Genomic DNA, 17,343 nt, shown 5'->3' with positions numbered 1-17,343 from the left:
TATACCCCCCTCCTCTATATACACCCACCATACCCCCTCCTCTATATACACCCACCATACCCCCCTCCTCTATATACACCCCACCATAACCCCCTCCTCTATATACACCCACCATATCCCCCTCCTCTATATACACCCACCATACCCCCCTCCTCTATATACACCCCACCATAACCCCCTCCTCTATATACATCCCACCATATCCCCCTCCTCTATATACACCCCACCATATCCCCCTCCTCTATATACACCCCACCATAACCCCCTCCTCTATATACATCCCACCATATCCCCCTCCTCTATATACACCCCACCATATCCCCCTCCTCTATATACACCCCACCATAACCCCCTCCTCTATATACATCCCACCATATCCCCCTCCTCTATATACACCCCACCATATCCCCCTCCTCTATATACACCCCACCATATCTCCCTCCTCTATATACACCCCACCATATCTCCCTCCTCTATATACACCCAACCATATCCCCCTCCTCTATATACACCCCACCATACCCCCCTCCTCTATATACACCCCACTATACCCCCCTCCTCTATATACATCCCACCATATCCCCCTCCTCTATATACACCCCACTATATCCCCCTCCTCTATATACACCCCACCATATCTCCCTCCTCTATATACACCCCACCATATCTCCCTCCTCTATATACACCCCACCATATCTCCCTCCTCTATATACATCCCACCATATCCCCCTCCTCTATATACACCCCACCATATCCCCCTCCTCTATATACACCCCACTATATCCCCCTCCTCTATATACACCCCACCATATCTCCCTCCTCTATATACACCCCACCATATCTCCCTCCTCTATATACACCCCACCATATCTCCCTCCTCTATATACACCCCACCATATCTCCCTCCTCTATATACACCCCACCATATCTCCCTCCTCTATATACATCCCACCATATCCCCCTCCTCTATATACACCCCACCATATCTCCCTCCTCTATATACACCCCACCATATCTCCCTCCTCTATATACACCCCACCATATCTACCTCCTCTATATACACCCACCATATCCCCCTCCTCTATATACACCCACCATACCCCCCTCCTCTATATACACCCCACCATACCCCCCTCCTCTATATACACCCCACCATACCCCCCTCCTCTATATACACCCCACCATACCCCCCTCCTCTATATACACCCCACCATACCCCCCTCCTCTATATACACCCACCATATCCCCCTCCTCTATATACACCCACCATACCCCCCTCCTCTATATACACCCACCATACCCCCCTCCTCTATATACACCTGAGGATGTTATGGATTACGAGTCAACTGCCGAAGTGCTGGCACTCGGCCCAAGTGCCGCTAGCCCATGCCCTGGATTTTCAGCAATTCCAGAGACTGGGGATTTAATAGACTTTTCTGCTGAGGAAGAACAACCTGTTGCGCCTCCAGCAGAGGAGCTGGTATCAGGGCCGAACATCACTGAGCTCTGCCCAGCACCAACAGCAGCTTCAGCCTTCCCGAGAGAAGAGGCAGCCGGCCTTTCTCCCACACCACATGGGATTTCCTGTCAGCAACATCTGTGGAGTTACAACAAACTTCTCCAGCTGAAGCGCTGGCCACCAGACAGAGGGTCCAAGACCTCTGCCCCACACCCACGCAAGTTTATTAGGCCCAGGGTGATAAGGGGGCGGTCACTCCCCAGCAGCAGATCAGGATAAAGGGGGAGAAGAAAGAGGACAGTCAGCCAGGGTGGGGGAATCTGTCTTCCCTCCCCAGCAAGGATCCGTGCAGTGACAGTACCAGAGAAATGTTGTCCCAGAAGCCAGATGAGGGTAAGGGAGATGGAGCAGCCAGCTCCCCTTCCCAACCCTTCACCATATCCTACCCCCTTATCCCCCACCATATCTCCGCTCAGCTATATTTACCCCACCATGTCTTCCCTCTAATCGATATCCCCACCATATCTCCCCCCACTCTATATCCCCACCATGTCTCTCCCCTCCACTATATCTTACACCATGTCCCCCCCAACTCTATTTCCGTGCCACATCCAGCCCCCCATATCCCCCTGCCACGTTTCTCCCTCCTCTGTGTCTCCCCCCTATATTCCCCTTTTATGTTTCCCCCCTCTATATCCCCCTGCCATTTCTCCCCCTCCTCATCTACATCCCCCATTATATCTCTCCCCCATATCCCCCCCACCATGCCTCCCTTCCAATCTATATGACCACCACATCCCCGCCCCCACTCTATATCCCCAACATGTCGTTCCACCCACTCTTAATCCCTGCCACATCTAGTACCCATATCCCTCTCCCCTACCCTGTCTCATTTCACTCCCTTCTCTATACCACCTTCCATACTTCTCCATATATCCCCTTGCCATGTCTCTCTATTTACCCCTCTCTTCTATGCCCTTCTCCGGACATGTCCCCTCATATCACCCCTGCTATGTCTCCTGCACCCCACCATTGACTCTTTCCTCACTTTCTCCACAGTTTGCCCTCATGCAGTATTCTGAGAGATTCCGGATTCATTTTGATTTTACCCAGTATTCGCAAATAAAAGATCCGGCAAAGCTGACCAAGCCCATCACCCAGCGGAGAGGGGGGACGCATACTTCTTCAGCCATCCTAGCGGTGATGTACGCTCCCTGATCTTCCTTCCCATTCCATGAATAGATCTTTTCCTCTACACGATCGGTAACTGACAGGGATCAATAGTAGGACTGGTTCCGGGCCTCCTTGTCAGACTCTTGGTGCCGGGGGCAGGAGCATTGCCACGTGGTATTATTTATTTGGGCCGATCACTCCATGCTGCACCCAGAAATTACACAGATATCTGTAAAGTATGGCCACATTTTTATGTATGACTGGTTCTCTTTATTATGATGTTGAATCCCTCTGGTAGCCCATCTGTCACCAGACTCCATGCTCTGAAAGCCCCCATATAAAACAGGCAAGGACACAAAGACCACTGGAGCTAGAGGCTTATGGTTGTGGCTCCTTCTTTTGCTTCTTTGAAGTAAAAAGTTGTTTACAGAGCTCAAGCTAGAACTTACTCTTGAATGAATGAGTAAAAGTTGCCACTCCGCCCCTTTCTGAGCAGTGACTCCTCCCCCTCCAGACCAGTGAGCGTTCCCTTGTCAGTATGAAGATTCAGTTGGACAGAGCGAGTCTCCAACCGGGCAGCTTCTGCTGTGCTGTCTCTGTAGCTAACCCCTCATGCTCTGGGAATCCCATGTCATGTATTGAATGCTCCACATGGAGTTTGGTAAGCTGATAAAGCCACACCAATTTTTTTATGTCTGCTGTGTTCTGATTGGCAGGCAGAACCTCTTTATGCCAGGGAGAGGCGTCCGAGAAAACGCTGAAAAGGTTCTCATCGTCATAACAGATGGGGAAAGCATCCGCGATCCCGCGCCGTACTCTATGTCCATCGGAGAAGCTGACAGACTCAAAGTCCGCCGCTTCGTCATCGGGGTAAGTGAGAATCTGAGGTCTCCAATTTGTTCTTGTCGTCATATTTTAACCACTTTTATCTAATTGGTTTGTTTTTATGTATCTTGGTGTGCTTTATATTGCCATTCCTCAGGAACTTGTCCACCGGGGGCACTTCTCACTTCTCACCATCCCCTATAGAAGGCAGAATAAACTCTAGGGACAATTTTATGTCTCAGGCAGAGAGAATATCCCTTTCTGACGAGAACTTTCTTTTCCATATGTTATGACTGCTGAGACCGCAACTAAAACAAGACCATCTTTAAATGCATCTATTTAACACAAAAACACTCCAGATTATTTTTTCCAATACTCTAAACATATCGGGCAATCGCAAAATGTAACAAACAAAAATTACTTTTCTTTTATACTGTTAATGAATCTATTACGAGATTTAACAGAAAAATAACACCAATTTTTTAACACTTTAAATTAAACTGATGATTACAATATTCAACAGATATACACTACCATTCTTTTAACACTGTATTTATCAATTACAAGGTTTTACAGCTAAGCACCACCATTTTTTTAAACACTGTAATATTATCTGACGATTACAAGATTTAACAGATAAAAACTACCATTTTTTTAATACTATAAATGTATCCAACAATTACAAGATTTCATAGAAAAACACTACCAATTGTTTTTAATACTGTAAGTGCATCTGGCAATTACAAGATTTAACAGATAAACACCACCAATTGTATTTATATTGTAAATGCATCTATTACAAGATTTAACAGAAAAACACTACCAATTTTTAATGCTTTAAATGTATCTGATGATTGCAAGATTTAACAGATATACACTACCATTCTTTTAATAGTGTACAGTATCTAACAATTACAAGGCTTAACAGCTAAACACCACTCACCACCCACTACTGTAATATTATCTGAGGGGTACAAGATTTAACAGATAAACATTACCATTTTTAATACTATAAATGTATCCAACAATCACAAGATTTAATAGAAAAACACTACCAATTTTTTTAATACAATAAATGTATTTGACAATTACAAGATTTAACAGATAAACACCACCAATTTTATTTATATTGTAAATGCATCTATTACAAGATTTTTTTCATCTGATGATTACAAGATTTAACAGGTATACACTGCCATTCTTTTAATACTGTACAGTATATAACAATTACATGGTTTAACAGCACCAATTTTTTTCTTTTAATACTGTAATAGTATCTAACAATTACACGATTTAACAGATAAGCAGTGCTGATTTTTTTTATTATTATTGTAAACGCATCTATTAAAAGATTTAACAGATATACACTACAATTTTTTTAATACTCAATCTGACAATTACAAGATTTAACAGCTAAAAACCACCAATTTTTTTAATACTGTAAATGTATCTGATGATAACAAGATTTAATAGAAAAATGCAAAAAAAAAAATTTAACGACTGGAAATGTATTCAACCATTACAAGATTTAACAGATAAACACCGCCATTTTTTATATTGTAAATGCATCAATTACAATATTTAACAGAAAAAAACATTACCGATTCTTTTATTAAAATGCATCTGATAATTCCAATATGTAATAGGTAAACAATACCATTTTATTCTACTGTAAATGTGTCTATTATAAGATTTAATAGAAAAACACTGCCCTTTTTTTATATTGCAAATGTATCTGACAATTAAACGATTTAACACAGTGGTCCCCAACCTTTTTGGCACCGGGGACCGGCTGCGTGGACAAAATTTTGCCAAGGCCCAGTTGGGGGGAGGTTGGGGATGGCATGCGGGGGGTAAGAGATTTTTTGCGGGCAATTTGTCAGCGCATTATTTCTATTACATTGTAGTAATAAATGAAATAGTTAAACCCACCATAATGCAGAATCAGTGGCAGCCTACCCCCCACATTACATTCCCAACCTCCACTTTAATATCCTCAGCCCCCCTCATATGACAGTTCTTGGTCACCCCAATTTAACTTCTTCAGGCCCCCCCACATTACAGTCCTCAGTCCCCACACTCCAGTCTCGGTCCCCCCCCCTCCACACTCCAGTGCTCAGCTCCTCTTTAATGTCCTCAGCCCCTCCCCCCCACATCACAGCAATCCTGAGACTCGGATTTCCCACCCCCCCACATTCAGATATTAGCGCTTTACTTCACCCCCTCACCAGTGCTGGGACTAGGTCATCCAGCGCCCAGGGCGAAGATGGCAAAGTGCACACAGGCTTTCCGATCAGGTCTGTCTGTCAGTTTTTCAGGCGGACCTGATTGGAACCTCCACTCACTCCTATGAAGCGGCACAATTTTGTGCATGATCCTGACTGCGCGTGAACCTAGCCTTATAGCGGTTTCACACTGGTGCGCTGTGGCTTGACCACGGTGCGATTGGATGTGTGATTTACTTGCAGTTTTAGGTGTGCTCCTGTTGAATTCTAGTGGACTGTGTGTTTTCTGATTGCACATCAAGGATGCAGCATGCAAGTCTGAGATTTGCTTTCATGAAAACAGTCTAATAGAATTGAATGGGAGCGCACCTAAAACTGTGGGTAAACTGCATATACAATCAAAATGTAATATGCAAATACAGTGCTACCTGATGTGAAAAAAGGTATCAAATGTGATATTAAGCAGCGCTCAAGAGAATCAAATAAAAAAACACACATATAATATTGCTAAACTATTAAGTGAAAAATAATGAGTGATCCACCCTCTATGTGAAACAATATATCAGTGTCAAAAAATAGGTGTCAATAATACACCCAAAATAACAGGTTGGCAAAAAATAAATCCATAAACTGATTGTGTGAACGTAAATGAAGTTCATAAATGGAGAACAGAAGAAATCCCTTCACGATCTTCAGACAGTGCTTTCACCACACCACAGTGACTGCGTGATTCCACCACCCATCAGAATGCAAACTCACCACAATAAACGGCCTGACACTCTCGTGTTAAGGCACACAGGCTTTTTAACTGAACCACTCAGTTTAATTGATGGAACTTCCTCTTTGGAAACTGGAGCACTCAGTTAAATAAATGGAGATCCGTTGGAAAAAGGAAAAACTCCAAGATGACAGCCACATGTATAATGAAGAGAGAGAGCACAATAGTGTGATATTGCAACACAACTTTTAATAAAAACACTAAAAATCTCCCAATAGATGCACTCACAAAAATGACTCTTGTCATAAGCAGTGATTAAATCCAAACATCACACGGTGTAAACACAAACGAAAATTTTCCTCCAGGTGAACCAGTGGTCACGGCGGACCAACAAATAGCCCAGGTTTACTCACAGCCCTATGAAGGTGTACTGGAGTCGCTCTTCAGATGACTATATTGGTCCCCATGATTAAATCAGTATGATGAAACATGTCGGGGCGTGGGTACTAAGTTACAACCGCATACCTTAAACTGAACTGGTCGGGCGTGGAACGGTCCATCTGTCACCAATATAGTCATCTGAAGAGCGACTCCAGTACACCTTCATAGGGCTGTGAGTAAACCTGGGCTATTTGTTGGTCCGCCGTGACCACTGGTTCACCTGGAGGAAAATTTTCGTTTGTGTTTACACCGTGTGATGTTTGGATTTAATCACTGCTTATGACAAGAGTCATTTTTGTGAGTGCATCTATTGGGAGATTTTTAGTGTTTTTATTAAAAGTTGTGTTGCAATATCACACTATTGTGCTCTCTCTCTTCATTATACATGTGGCTGTCATCTTGGAGTTTTTCCTTTTTCCAACGGATCTCCATTTATTTAACTGAGTGCTCCAGTTTCCAAAGAGGGAGTTCCATCAATTAAACTGAGTGGTTCAGTTAAAAAGCCTGTGTGCCTAAACACGAGAGTGTCAGGCCATTTATTGTGGTGAGTTTGCATTCTGATGGGTGGTGGAATCACGCAGTCACTGTGGTGTGGTGAAAGCACTGTCTGAAGATCGTGAAGGGATTTCTTCTGTTCTCCATTTATGAACTTCATTTACGTTCACACAATCAGTTTATGGATTTATTTTTTGCCAACCTGTTATTTTGGGTGTATTATTGACACCTATTTTTTGACACTGATATATTGTTTCACATAGAGGGTGGATCACTCATTATTTTTCACTTAATAGTTTAGCAATATTATATGTGTGTTTTTTTATTTGATTCTCTTGAGCGCTGCTTAATATCACATTTGATACCTTTTTTCACATCAGGTAGCACTGTATTTGCATATTACATTTTGATTGTTTAACTTTTAGAGCAGCAGCTCACATATATTTATTTATTAATTTATTTATTTATATTATCAATATCACTATATTTTCACTTATATTCTCCAGTTACGCGCAGTGGGGGTGGCTCAATTAGACGGCCCTTATTTCCACCTTTTTCCCAAACTGCATATACAATCGCACTGTGGCCAGACCACAGCACACCAGTGTGAATCTACTATTGGCCCCCGTTCACATTGACTGTGGCTTTGAAATTGTGCGACCTAACCTGAAAATGGCACAATTTTAGAGCCGCATCTCAGTGTGACTTTTGGGTTGCAACTTTGAAGACATCTGTGTGGCTTCATTCACAGATGTCTATTAAAGTCGCACCCTAAATCGCATGTACTACTTTTTCAAATTGATGCAGCGACTCAAAGTTGGCGTTGCATTGATTTGAACACTGCCTTGCTGGCAATAGGATGTGACTTGTCAAACTGCATGACAAATTGCTTCAATGTGAAGGGGGGGGGGGGGCTAAGTGATTAGAAAAGAGAGAATTGGTGAGGAGGTTGGGGGGGTAAAAGTATGTGCTAATGTCTTAGTCATTAGTGACAGAATGTGCTAGGCTGCATGGTGAGTACAGGACAATTATGAGAGCTAAGAGCAAACTGGGATGGAAAGGGTGTAAGATCCCTGTCTGGAATGCTGAGCTGAGACGGCAGCATGGTGAAGATTTATGGAGGGACAGCAGATAAAAGACCAAGGAGAAGGGGAAAAAATTAACTAAGCAGGGGAGCGAGGAGGATAGGTGCCGAGTGACTTACTGTGTGATCGTGCAGAAAAGGCAGAGAGAAGTGTAGACGGGGAGGAGCGGAGATGAGCTGCTGACCACAGTGAAAGTAACAGGGAAGAAGGTGAAGTGACCCGGGAAGGAGAGCAAGTTGAGGGCGGAAGTGCAGCTTGCTTGAGGAGAGTTAGCAGCAGTAAACAGACAATAGTGGAGTTGGCTGATTGGCTGCTAGGATGAAGGACAGTCCTAGCAGCCAATCGCCTGTGTGATAATCTCGGGCAGCTCCGCCTTCCACCCAGAATTGTTCCGCCTCCTGCTGTCGGCTCTGTGAGGATTACAAAGCGACGGCAGGAGGAAGAAAAGTGTAATGCCGCCTGCTAGCACCCGCGGCCCGGCTGCAGAAGGGCTGCGGCCCGGTAGTGGGCCGCGGACCGGGGGTTGACGACCACTGATTTAACAGATAAACACTGACAATTTTATTTATATTGTAAATGCATCTATTACAAGATTTAACAGAAAAACACTACCCATTTTTTAATACTGTACAGTATATAACAATTACAAGGTTTAACAGCTTAACACAACCAATTTTTTTAAATACTGGAATAGTATTTAATGATTATGAGATTAATACTGTAAATGTTTCCAACAATTACAAGAGTTAATAGAAAAACACTAACGATTTTTTTAATACTGTGGATGTATCTGACAATTATAAGATTTAACAGATAAACACTGCATATTTTTTTTTATTGTAAATGCATCTATTACAAGATTTAACAGCTAAACACCACCAATTTTTTAATACTGTAACTGTATCCGACGATGACAAGATTTAATAGAAAAACACAAAAAAATATTTTTTTAGTACTATAAATGTATTCAACAATTACAAGATTCAACACATACACAACACCAATTTTTTTATATTGTAAATGCATCTATTACAAGATTTAACAGAAAAACACGGCTGATAATTTTAATACTGTATCTGACAATTACAGGATTTAATAGCGAAACAACAACAATTATTTTATACTGTAAATTAGTCTACTATAAGATTTAATAGAAAAACGCTACCAATTTTTAATACTGTAAATGTAGCTAACAAATACAAGATTTAACAGCTAAATACCACAATTTTTTTAAAACTGTAAAAGTACTCGATGATTACAAGATTCAATAGAGAAACACTACTATTTTTTTAATACTGTAAATGTATTTGACGATTACAAGATTTAGGCTGCATTCACACCTGAGTGTCGGTCGTTCGGCGTTTTTTTCGGTGTTTTTTTCCAGGCGTTTTGTCGCGCGTATTAATGCTTATTTGCGCGTTTGCATACAGCGTTGTCCGACGTTTTTGTACTTTGACGTTTTTTATTTTAGCCAATAGGAAAAACTATCATCTTTTCATCACTTGTTGCTATGTTGGTAAATTTTTTTAATCTTCTGCATGGGCGACAAGTTCTATTGATTAAAGCGACGAAACGCCCGTAGCAAACGCCCGTTGTCGCGCAAGTCGCTTGAATCGAGCGTTTCCATTACTTTCTATGGGAAATGGAAACGCTCAAATACGCCCAAACCGCCAAACCGCCCGATATGGCTACAGGCGATGGGCGTCAGGCGCATCAGCGTTCAGATGTGAACCATCCCCATAGACTTTAATGTATTTTGGTCCCTCTGGCGTTTGTGAGCGTCGCGCTACAGGCGACAAAACGCCTAGGTGTGAATGGGCTCTAAATAGAAAAACACTATAATGTTTTTTTAATACTGTAAATGTATTAAACAATTACAAGAGAAACATTACCTTTTTTTTAATACTGTACATGTATCTGATGACTACAAGATTTAACAGGTAAACATCACCACCTATATTAATCACATGATCAGGAACTACTCTAACATACAGATTGTGGTTGAGAAGACATTAAAGGGGATCTGTCATGGGAAAAATACAGGGGCCCAGTTTGAAAGCATACTACACCACACACCATCACTGAATTATTTTTCCCTTTAACCAATTCCATTGGAGGCACACACACACAATGCGACTGAAGATGTTGTATAGTATTAAAAGGGGTACATAAAAGAATGAAGATGCCAGTCATGCCGATCCCGTGGCTTCAGAACTTTCCTAGTCACTCTCTCTGTCCTCACACACGTATTTGTATAAAGTTGGTCATATGACCCGCTGTGCTCTGACTGTTCTCTCATTGGTCTGTAGGTAGGAGATGCTTTCTCTGTCCCCAGTGCCCAACAGGAGCTGGAGACTATCGCCTCCCCGAAGGCCGAGGATCACCTCCTCCAGGTCGATGACTTCTCCATCCTTCAAAATTTCCAGAGGACGCTGCAGGACAAAATCTTCGCCATCGAAGGTAACAGACAGCGGAGGAGTGAATAAGAGCAGGTTAAAGGAGGACCCCGGTCCCTCTGTTATATACAGTCCAATGAGAGCACCAAGCAACCCAACAGTTTCTGACAATAGAAATGGATCTTGGCAGAAAAAAAATCCAACGTATTCAAGTAGACTTCTTCAGGGCTCAGAATTTTAGATTGTGCTTAGTGGACTCTATGCTGGGGAAGTTCTGCTTGGAGCAGTTTTAAGAGGCAGGTTAACAGATCTAACTGGTGTCTGCCCCTCTGAGTCCGCTAACCACAGTCTTCTTGAGTCATGATGAAGGGTCTCGCTCCCTGAAACACGTTTTTTTTTTCTGCTATGAACCAATTTTGTCATAAAAAAATGCTGGACTCTTGAATGTTTGCTTGACACTGTCATTGGACTGTATATATGTGGGTTTCCCCCAGTTTTAAATGGGGGGGGGGGTTGCCATTTTGTGAAACTGGAGTGCCCAGTGATAATCTATTTGGTGTAATTCCTTTTCTGTATCCTCCTCTTTCTACATCCGCTTTATCTGTCTCTCCTTCTTATCTCATTGATCCTCACTCTCCCCTCTCCACCCCTCTCCTCTCCACCTCTCTCTTCATCCTCTATCGCCCTCTCCTCTCCACCTCTCTCTTCATCCTCTATCGCCCTCTCCTCTCCACCTCTCTCTTCATCCTCTATCGCCCTCTCCTCTCCACCTCTCTCTTCATCCTCTATAGCTCTCTCCTCTCCACCCCTCTCTTTATCCTCTATAGCTCTCTCCCTCCACCTCTCTCTTTATCCTCTATCGCCCTCTACTCTCCACCCCTCTCTTCATCCTATATCGCCCTCTACTCTCCACTTCTCTCTTCATCCTCTATCGCTCTCTACTCTCCTTTTATCTTTATCCCCCTATCGTCCCCTCCTCTCTCCCCCTTTCTTTATCACCCATTCCTCTTCAACCCTCTCTTCATCCTCTATCGCCCTCTCCTCTCCACCCCTCTCTTCATCCTCTATCGCCCTCTCCTCTCCACCCCTCTCTTCATCCTCTATCATCCTCTCCTCTCCACCTCTCTCTTCATCCTCTATCGCCCTCTCCTCTCCACCCCTCTCTTCATCCTCTATCGCTCTCTCCTCTCCCCCTATCTTTAACCCCCTATCGTCCCCTCCTCTCTCCCCCTTTCTTTATCCCCCTATCACCCTCTCCTCTTCAACCCTCTCTTCATCCTCTATCACCCTCTCCTCTTCATCCCTCTCCTCATTCTCTATCACTCTCCCCTCTCCACCCCTCTATCGCCCTCTCACCTGTACCACTCTCATCATCCTCTATCGCCCTCTCCTCTCCACTGTTCTCTTCATCCTCTATCGCCCTCTCCTCTCCCCCCTTTTCTTTATCCCCTATCGCCCTCTCCTCTGCATCCCTCTCTTCATTCTCTATCGCCCCCTCCTCTCCACCCCTCTCTTCATCCTTTATCGCCCCCTCCTCTCCACCCCTCTTCATCCTCTATTGCCCTCTACTCTGCACCCCTCTTCATCCTCTATTGCCCTCTACTCTGCACCCCTTTGTACATCGTCTATCACCCCCTCTTCTCCACCCCTCTCTTCATCCTTTATCGCCCCCTCCTCTCTACCTTTCTCTTCATTCCCTATTGCCCTCTGCTCTCCACCCCATTCTTTGTCCTCTATCGCTCTCTCCTCTCCATCTCTCTGTTCATCCTCTATCGACTCACCTTTCTCTTCATTCTCTATCGCCTTCTCCTTTCCACCCCTTTCTTTATCCTTTATCGCTCTCTCCCCTCCACCTCTCTCTTCATCCTCTATCACCCTCTCCTCTCCACCCGCTCTTGTTCCTTTATTGCCCTCTCCTCTCCATCCCCTCTTCATTCTCTATTGCCCTCTACTCTGCACCCCTTTGTACATCATCTATCACCCCCTCCTCTCCACTTCTCACGTTATCCTCTATCACCCTCTCCACCTTTCTCTTCATCCTCTATCGTCCTCTCCTCATTTATTCTCACTTTTCCAGGTACACAGTCTGCAAATGTAAGTTCTTTCCAACTTGAGATGTCTCAGGAGGGGTTCAGCGCAGTTCTGACATCGGTAATTATAGACAATCGCTCTCTTTATCCCTCAATGCCCTTCTCTGCTGGAACTCCAAAACTTACACCACAAAACCTCCCCCTCCCCCACACTGTGCCTGGATTCTGCCCCTAGATTGTCAGCTTTTGGCGGTGTCTCCTCCTCCTCCTCCGGAGGTATTTGAGGGTGTTTTTTATACAATATTCTTCCCCTATCCTGTCATGTTTGTGGTTTACGTTTCACGCAAATCAAACTGGTGGAATTATTACGTGGCAGCTTGGAGTACAGCAAACCACATGAAGTCCCTCTATGGCAGGCATGTCCAAAGTCCGGCCCGGGGGCCAAATGCAGCCCACCTGTTGATTTAGTATGGCCCCCATGGGGATTTGGATATATATATTGTTTGTGGCCCCCCCAGGGCCACAAAAGATATATACCGTATTTATTGGCGCTGCCTTGGAGGGGACAGGGAGGGGGCAGGACAAGCGCCATCAGATTACATGAAGAGAATCTCCTGTTTACTCAGGAGCGTCTCTATCGGAAGTCCCGTCTCCTGGGATGCCATTGGATGACTGTTCTGTTTATCATAGGAGGCGGGACTTTGTATTAAAGAGGCCACAGAGTAAACAAGAGATTCTCCTGTTTGTAATCTGTCGGCACTCGTCCCGCCCCCTCCCTCTGCCCTCCGAGGCTGCAGATGGGCATTGTTCTGCACTGATGGCAATGGTAAGGCTGCATTTATGGCACATGTGAGGCTGCATTGGTTGCAATGGTAAGGCTGCATTGATTGCAATGGTGAGGCTGCATTCATGGCAATGGTAAGCCTGTGCGTGTTATACGCCGATAAATACGGTATATCCAAATAACACGCCCAAGCTCATCCTTAGTCCTAAGCAACGCTCTGGGATTCGTTGGAGTCACAAAAGAAATATATACAATATATCCAAATAACACGCCCAAGCTCATCTCTTCACCACACACAGCCACAAAGGCAAGAGAATTCTTGTTGGGCCGTGTATTAGCGCTCAGACGAACACACTTAGACCAAATTTTAATGGTTCAAAGAATGTCGGGCAAAATAGTCAGCCCTCACGCATGTTCACTTCATCAAATCTGGTTTTGAAAAAAGTTTGGACACCCCTGCTCTATGGGGATCAGTAGGCTGAGATCCTGCACAGCCCTCCATGGTGTCCCCACACACTGACCAGAAAAGAGGGGTCAGAGTTCAGAGCGTGTAAGCCTATAAGGGACCCCATGTGGACAGGATAGCTGTCAGCCAATCCAGCCATTCCTTTGCCTGAGACCTCAGGAATAATCATGAGGGTGTAGCTGGGAGAGGCCCAGACAGAAGAGGAGACAACATACCAGCTTGGTTTAGTCTTCCAAGGTCCTCACATGACCCTGAAAAGTGAATACGTCTCTTACAATTGTAGTTTTTACTAGAACTGTCATTGTCCCTGGAAATGTTGCATTCCAGAACCTACAGTATCTAGATTCAGAGTAGACCATATGCCTGCTACAGGGCCCTGAAGCACAAGAGGGCCCTGTGTTGTGACAATTGAGGGTAATTTGTGCTGGTAGTAAATCAATTGCCTATGAGAAACACTCCATGCATTGTTTGGGAATCTCTATGTGATTGTTGTGTATTTAGCACTCTGTATTGCTGGAGGAACTGCCTTTAGAAAGGTGAGGGGCCAGTATGAAGGCCCATTATACATGGTAATGACTTGAATGCATGATAAAGGACCATAAACTCTGACAATGGATACAATGTGTGTGGAGGTACAATTATACCCAAGGTGCAGAAATGAGGGGCCCATCAGAAGGGATAATGGACCTCCAGGCCCTGAAGCCTGGAACTGTCTGCTTGAAACAGAAGGTTGACGTGATGATGTATGAATTCTGTTCCAAGATGGTAACTCTGCACTTGCTGTATATTTAATGGCAATTGACCCGTCCCTGTAAGCCGGTCATCGTGGTCATCATATTATTTAAAAGTAGAGTCAGCGATAGGAGGTGACTTTCACAACTACTGAATGAAGCTTCCATTGCCATGAAGATCTCAGATCCCCTTTAATACCTTCTTCTCCAATCTCCTCCACAGAGAGGGCCCGTCCTTGGGGCAGTAGGTGCTTATGATTGGTCTGGAGGGATATCCTTGTACTTGGACGGTCAGCAGAATGGCACCTGGATAAACGCTACGAAGGATCGTAAAGACATGAAGGATTCTTACATGGGTGAGAAAACCAGGAGTTATAGAGCTGTACTGATGTCAGAAGATTATAGTATAATGTCAAACCAATCATTACCTATCATCAATGATCATTGAAATCCTACAAATTGTGGTTATGGAAGGTGTAGCCTAGGGTTAGAGGGAGTTTTCTTCCGCTTGTGTCCTTTAGGCAGTGACCTCCATGTCTTTACCATTAGTGCAGTACAGGGATACATTTTTCGTGTTGTGGTGTTTTTTGTGCACATGTGTAAAATGATACGTTTGGATCTATCTCCACCATGACTCTTCTCCTTCTACAGGTTACGCAGTCCAGCAGCTGCAGTGGGACACGTTTGCCATTGGCGCACCAAGATACCAACATCTGGGCAGTGTCTTCATCTACATGAATAACCCAACAACATCGGAGTGGAGCCAGGTGGCTGCATTCACTGCAGACAAGGTGACCGAGGAGTGCATGAGTGGGAGGGCTAAAGGTTGGAGAAGTAACGGACTACAGATTGTCAAGATATTTCTGGGAATGGATGGGAAGGGAGCAACGAGTCTCATTTTTGGGAAGACATTTATGATAAGAACATCTGAGAATTCTCTCCAATCCTCCACTTATGCAATCTGTCTTCTTAGATTGGGTCGTACTTCGGGTCGGTGCTGAGCGTTCTCACTTTGAATTCCACACACTCGCTTCTTGTGGTCGGGGCCCCAACGTATTACTCTCCAGAAGCTCCAGGTGGACGGGTGTACCTGTGTCCTGTCACCGAGGTGAGGCCTACACTGCTGATCAATGATTTTCAAACCCCCTGTGTTTGTTGGATGATATCATGGGGAAAGATTCCAGAAAGCAGTTTTATCCGTAGAATAGATCAGTTTCATTGAACCTTCTGCCTTTTTGGAAGTCAGATGTTTAACAGTTATTATCCGCAATCCTTGTTTCTTCTTCGACCTCCATAACACTGAAATGAACACTGAAGCCCACTGTGGCCTCCTGAGAGTGGACTTCAAGTCCTAATGGTCTCATTTCTCATAAGAAGACCATAGCCAGGTACACATCCATATTCCTGCAACTCTGGAGGCACCAAATGTATGTTCTTCAACCTCACATATATGCCGAGTACACAAATGTATTCTCCATCTCCTGATCTCAGAGTTTTCCATGACGGTCCGTATTTATGTATGGAGTCCCCCAAAGAAATGTGTTCCTGTGACCGTCCTGGCGCTCATAGCTCTGCATTCAGCTATAACTGATGATAATTTACCAAACTGGGTTGAGCCTGAAATGCTGAAATTTGGGTACAAAGTGGAATTCTATGAGATCTATGAAATTGTTCCGGTTTGCTTATTATTTTTAATTACCTCATAATAATTATTGGTAGCTTCCAGCTCAATTCTTTTCATGTTATGTTTCAGGTCAGGAACTTTTGGCACCCCAAAGGAGCATCTGTCACTATGACATGTCCAGAGACCCTTCACGGTGACCCCAGCCAATCTGTAGGTCATTTTGGTTCTGCCATCTCCATTCTACCAGACATGACTGGAGACCAGCTATCAGACCTGGCAGTTGGTGCCCCGTGCGAGGACAACTATCAGGGGGCCATCTACATCTTCCCAGGTCAGGGTGAGAGCTTCAGAACTTCATATATACAGGTACCTACTTTTTCTTCTGCCGGTCTGTGTACTGAAAACTGAAAATCTATAAATGTGATGATTCTATTCAGGAGTCAGTTGCTCTTTGTGTCCGTTCACATATGTAGGTTGGCTCTCTATCGAGTACATTTTTTTTTTATGTCAGGTTCCTTTCTTCTGTTTTCATTTTTTGTTCATTCTCTTTCTACAGCGCATTTCTGGTCGGCAGGTCAGTGGGGGCATCAAGTATTTTGGGAGATCATTGAGTGGAAATCTGGACATGACGAAGGACAATCTTCCTGATCTTGTGGTGGGAGCTGAAGGACGAGTCCTGATAGCGAGGTGAGAAGAGAATGAAAATAGTTATTAGATCTCTTTTATCCTAGTATGACCTCATCGTCTTCACCAGATCATCACCTCTGGCCTTTACTGTATGTCATCTATGGTGACTTCACTGGATTTCCAGGCAAAGCTCCCAGGACAGTATGCCCATCACTACCTCCAAGATGAGAAAAGACTTCTGTGTAATGAGTATGGCCAGACTAA

General features: G+C 44.1%; 1 protein-coding gene across 1 annotated transcript in view; it reads left to right on the top strand.

Moving 5' to 3' along the window:
• LOC120942900 (integrin alpha-M-like) overlaps positions 1-17,343 on the top strand; it is a 39,259-nt gene that overhangs the window by 8,793 nt on the left and 13,123 nt on the right. The window contains exons 7-15 of the mRNA XM_040355853.1: positions 2,519-2,664; positions 3,349-3,502; positions 10,731-10,881; positions 12,895-12,968; positions 15,052-15,184; positions 15,480-15,619; positions 15,802-15,936; positions 16,582-16,818; positions 17,009-17,139. Of these exons, the coding sequence (XP_040211787.1) occupies positions 2,519-2,664; positions 3,349-3,502; positions 10,731-10,881; positions 12,895-12,968; positions 15,052-15,184; positions 15,480-15,619; positions 15,802-15,936; positions 16,582-16,818; positions 17,009-17,139 (1,301 nt within the window). The remainder of the gene's footprint in view (positions 1-2,518; positions 2,665-3,348; positions 3,503-10,730; positions 10,882-12,894; positions 12,969-15,051; positions 15,185-15,479; positions 15,620-15,801; positions 15,937-16,581; positions 16,819-17,008; positions 17,140-17,343) is intronic.

Source organism: Rana temporaria, chromosome 6, assembly GCF_905171775.1.
Source record: "Rana temporaria chromosome 6, aRanTem1.1, whole genome shotgun sequence".
Taxonomy (NCBI): Eukaryota; Metazoa; Chordata; class Amphibia; order Anura; family Ranidae; genus Rana; species Rana temporaria.
The sequence above is the reverse complement of the archived record's forward strand: the minus strand, read 5'-3'. Positions and strand labels throughout refer to the sequence as shown.